General features: G+C 36.5%; 2 protein-coding genes across 2 annotated transcripts in view; both read right to left on the reverse strand.

The window, feature by feature from the left end:
- Positions 1-3,651, reverse strand: part of LOC103397903 (mitochondrial-processing peptidase subunit alpha-like) — a 5,975-nt gene extending 2,324 nt beyond the window's left edge. The window contains 12 exon segments of the mRNA XM_008336327.3: positions 67-129; positions 217-307; positions 400-438; positions 440-504; positions 593-685; positions 1,138-1,401; positions 1,508-1,608; positions 2,022-2,116; positions 2,239-2,321; positions 2,465-2,544; positions 2,627-2,829; positions 3,525-3,651. Of these exon segments, the coding sequence (XP_008334549.1) occupies positions 67-129; positions 217-307; positions 400-438; positions 440-504; positions 593-685; positions 1,138-1,401; positions 1,508-1,608; positions 2,022-2,116; positions 2,239-2,321; positions 2,465-2,544; positions 2,627-2,829; positions 3,525-3,571 (1,224 nt within the window). The 5' untranslated portion in view covers positions 3,572-3,651.
- A 293-nt stretch (positions 3,652-3,944) lies between these two features.
- Positions 3,945-4,869, reverse strand: part of LOC103397911 (granzyme K-like) — a 1,963-nt gene continuing 1,038 nt past the window's right edge. The window contains exons 4-5 of the mRNA XM_008336339.3: positions 4,333-4,608; positions 3,945-4,246 (exon numbers count right to left, since the gene is read on the reverse strand). Of these exons, the coding sequence (XP_008334561.1) occupies positions 4,091-4,246; positions 4,333-4,608 (432 nt within the window). The 3' untranslated portion in view covers positions 3,945-4,090. The remainder of the gene's footprint in view (positions 4,247-4,332; positions 4,609-4,869) is intronic.

Below are 4,869 nucleotides of genomic sequence, written 5' to 3' on the forward strand. Positions count from 1 at the left end.
ATAAAAATATAAATAACACCAACGTTTGATCCGTCAAGTACGATGACTGTGCAGTGACTGTCTCACCTGCCCTGTGTTTCCATTCATCTGAATAAACTCTCTGGTTATTATTTCCACCATTTCTCGCACCTGAAAATAAACGGATGTCACGCAAACACCAATTATTCACTCATTCATTTTTTTTTTACTGTTTAATACAATTAGGGTATTATTGACCTGTCTGGGGTCTGCACTAGCGTGGATACACAGCAGACCACTGTCCTCATAGCTGTGGTGGTAGGAGGTGGCGTTGTACATCCAGTGATGCCTGAAAGGTGGAAGAAGAATTAGAATTAGAGAGGAACGATCGGTGATTGTCTGAATTAAGTAAGAGTTGGTGGTGACGCTGCAGAAGTTCACCTGTTGAGCACGTTCAGGTACAGACGGGTGAACATGCCCTGCTGAAAAGGAGCCTCCTCCACCCATCATCATGTTCAGCACAGCGAAAGGGATGAAGTCGTCGTCCTGTCAAAAGAAAAAATATTTATTTAAATAAAAATAATTTTTAAAAAAACAGACTTCAAGCAGGTATTCACAACATCATGGACCTTACCAGGAAGGAGCAGGTCTCCAGGCCGATCATGATGTGGGTGAGCTCAGGGATAGGGGTGGGGCCGAGGCTCACGTCTGACATGTCTTTCTCTGTCTGTCAGAATGAAAGATATGTATTAGAATCCAAACTGGGTTATCAACTATACCTGATGAAAACACATATATATATACATATATATATGCATACAGATAAAATAAATATACACATATACATATATGTACCAGTATATATATTTTTATACATACACACACATATATACATGTATGCATATGTATTTATATACACACACACATACAAATATACATATATACACATATAAATACATACATATAGACATACACATATGTACACATTAAAGTAAAAGGGAACTTGTCATTCAAGCTGCAACTTGGCAGCATACATACATATATAGATACATACATATATATATTGTACATATATATGTATACATACATGCATACATATATAACTTTTTTTTAGTACTTTCAAATGAATTTTTAGTAAAATACAATCAGAAAATTTAGGCCTGTGTGTGCGTCTCTAACCTTGATAATGCCTCCAGTGTACTGTGCGACTGACAGGTCAACATTAGAGCCTTTACTTGATCCCCATGCTGGCTCCACTCCCAGCAAGTATTTTCTGGCACATTCTACTAGGTGCTCATGCTCCACTCCAACTCCAGCCAGCACCATTCGTTCTGGACAGTAGTAGGTGCTCAAGTATCTCTGAAGAACTCCCTTGTTGATCTTGTCCACATTATTTATCGGACAAAATCGCGGCAGTCCAACGGTGTTATCTCGATATGCAGCCTGTAAACGAAGCGTGAGTTACACAAGCAAAAGAACAGTGACCTCAAATTTGATGTAATAATACTTAATTATATACAGCGTTGCTGACTAATGAAGTACAACTCACAGCATGAATCATTTCTGTGAGTAAAGGTTCAGGGTCCGGCCTCATGTTCAGGTCCTCGAGCTCGAAGCGCACCACCATTTTGGTCATCTCGATTTCCTCGTCTGTGTGTAAATAACCATTATTTGTTACTGCAATATATATTTCTTATATACACTGTCTGGTACATATTGCACACATACATTAATTAAAAGGAAAAGCCTTTTAATTAATGTATGTATGTAATGTAATGTTTATACATATATATATACATACATACATATATATATACATACATATATACATACATACATATACATATATACCCATACAAAAATATATACATACACACACATATATACATATATGTATATGCGCACTACTCTTTAGAGGTAGCAGGAAGTCGTAGACCATCTGATATAATCTAATCAAAATAGATAAGATACTTTTTTTTTACTTTATCACAGTGGAACTCCTCAGACTCAAACACCTGACAGATGTACAGTATCTGACAAACACTTAATATGACTGAACCCACCCAGCAGACGAGGCTGCAGTACAGCGTCTGAGAGAAGATTGACTACAGTGTCCAAACCCTTGACTTCAGCAGATACTGCATACATGGTGGTATCCCTGCACAGGCAAACAAAAGAGTGAGAGAAATTTAATTGGATCATATTTGTGTTTTATATATATACACACACATATGTGTGTATATATATATAAATAAAACATAGACAGAGAAAGACTTGTACCTCGAGGTCTGACAGTCACATATTCCTCCATGTTTTTCAAGCGTAAGTAGGATTTCATCTTTACTCCCATACTTAGCTGTGGACTACAAATATGACACAATATTACACGTAAACATTGCACACTGCAATGTTCAGGAGATAAAAACGGATTCGGAAAAGCAACTAAAATATTAACATGTCCTCTAAACGACAAATTACAGATGCTTAAAGAAGTGAAAAAACTTACAGAAAAGGCTAGTTTCTCTAAAAAATTTGCTATTCCACTTGGATATTTTGCTTCATATCGGGAGCCAGAATTCACCAACACTAAGAAAAAAAAACAGATTTGGAGTATCTCATTTGGAGAACAACAACATAATTCGCAAAGAATTATTTTATAGCAACCTACCTCCCACTGTGCAGAATTGTCCAAACTTGTTTTGTGAAGCAACCCTGAGTCCGTTTTCTAAGGTGGTGATCTTGGTCTCGTATGTTTCCTGACCATCCACGGCTGCAAACACCGGTTTGGGGATTCCTGGCAGTGGTGTGGAGAGAGGGATGTTCGGATATCCGCTGCCACTGCTGTACTTTCTGTAAGCTGCTAGTCCAAACCTCCAAGAAGAAACAATGAATTCAACCATCATTTAAAACACATTATCGACAGCTGACCGAAGTGGAGAAACACACAGTGATAAATTTTTAATGGATTGTATAAATCAGTTACTCTATATATGTATATAAAAAAATAATGCTGCAATTACGCTTACATTTACTGTATGAAATGACATTTTGACAGTGACCCAAACATATATGTAATATAGAAAGCTTGACTATTATCGATTTTCCAGATGTTTTCACACTTGATCCTGTGTGATTTCATGTTTCAATAAACAGTTAATTTTAAACAAAGTTGAATTACGAAGAATTACTTCGAAAAAATGAATCTGGAGGAAAATAAGAGATCTCGTGTCTCAGGGTAAATTTGACATTGTCATCTTGAGTGCCAATATTTCCTAAATATTGTAAAACTATTTTTTTCGTTATAAAATAAGGTCTGTCTTTATCATTTAAACCTTGCGACCATTAACCGCTTTAAACCCATGAGAGCAGGAGGGCGACTGCTGTTTTATTCTTAGTTTTCCACAGCGATAGAGCAACATTAGCCCCGACTCTTAGCGTCGTGATGACTGTGTGAACAAACGTGGCGTTTTAAAGGACAGAGATACAAAAACACCAGCTGTTTCAAGAACCGCATTTTAAAAACACCAGAGAAAAAGAATCTCTTCTTAAGTTAAACACAATATTACCTGTGAACACGACTCCAGCTTCTACACTTCGACATGTGAGTCGCCATGTTTGCACGACAGTGTCCGACACTCAACCCGGAAACCAACGGTAATGTGGACAAACACTTCCGTCGGGAATACTTACAGTAAAATAAAAACATAATATAAGAATTATATTGTATGTATGTATGTATATATTTATATATATATGGTTGTTTATTATAAATATTTTTATTTTTGTTATATCGCACAGGCAACACACTAATTATCTATATATCAGTCATATACCAGATACGTTTTTGTGAGCTTGTAACTCCTACCAAACTATTAGCAAAGACTTTATTCTGATATAGTCTAAAAGTATAATAAAAAAAAGTATGTATTATTGTGTGAAAATATTTTAAAGCTTCTGGGCTACTTTTTAAACATCAAAAACAGTTATTTTTGCAATTCATTCAATTTATTTCAAACAGTCAGGATTGAGAAAACACAACAAATGTGTTGTATTACAGGAAAAGTTGGAGTCATTGATATACTGACTCCAAAAGGTTATATGTTGGAGAGACAAATGATTCCACAATAGTAGATTAGTCAGACTTTTTCATTGTTTTTTTGATCCAGAAGATGTATTTCGCAGAGAGGAAAGTGTAAACTCCTGGCTTCTTAATAATGCCACAGTTACGTCCGAAAGAAGTTACTCCTACAAGCTGTCCGTCACACAACAGTGGACCTCCTGAATCTCCCTGCAAGTAATAAAAATGTACAGTACAGCCAAGGTTTCACAGAATGGCAGATGTTTTCCTAAAAAGATTTAAAAAATGTTACTTACCCTACAGCTATCAGCCTTGTCTTTGCCATTTGAACCAGCACAAATCATGTCCTTGTTAATGATGGGGTTAAAGTCATAATAGGAAGGAGAGTTACATTTCATCCTGTTGATCACAGTCACATTGACTGCCATCAAGACCTCAGACATTTTTTTAAGATTAGGCTTTGTTTCACCCCATCCAGCCACTGTACACTTGGTGCCATCTTCAGGTTCTTTGGCTGCAGTTTTCAAGTTGAAATAGTCCACCGTGTTTGTTCGCTTCACTGGTTTGTCAAGCTACAAATATGAAACACAGATGACCACAGATGATACGAAGGCAAAGGCAGGTCTGTTTTTCTTGTGTTTTTTCCACAAAAGTGAAAACATCTTCAGCTTAATTGACTGCAGACAGAAATCAAAACAATACGATACATGAGATAATCAACACATTTACTAAGGGTTCACAGGTGCCTGACTGTCTGCTTCCTGGTTCCATACATGGATGATGACATTTAAATCATTTCCCAGTAACATATCCTAATGGTATGATGCATAATT

This window comes from Cynoglossus semilaevis, chromosome Z, assembly GCF_000523025.1.
Source record: "Cynoglossus semilaevis isolate Cse_v1.0 chromosome Z, Cse_v1.0, whole genome shotgun sequence".
Lineage (NCBI taxonomy): Eukaryota > Metazoa > Chordata > Actinopteri > Pleuronectiformes > Cynoglossidae > Cynoglossus > Cynoglossus semilaevis.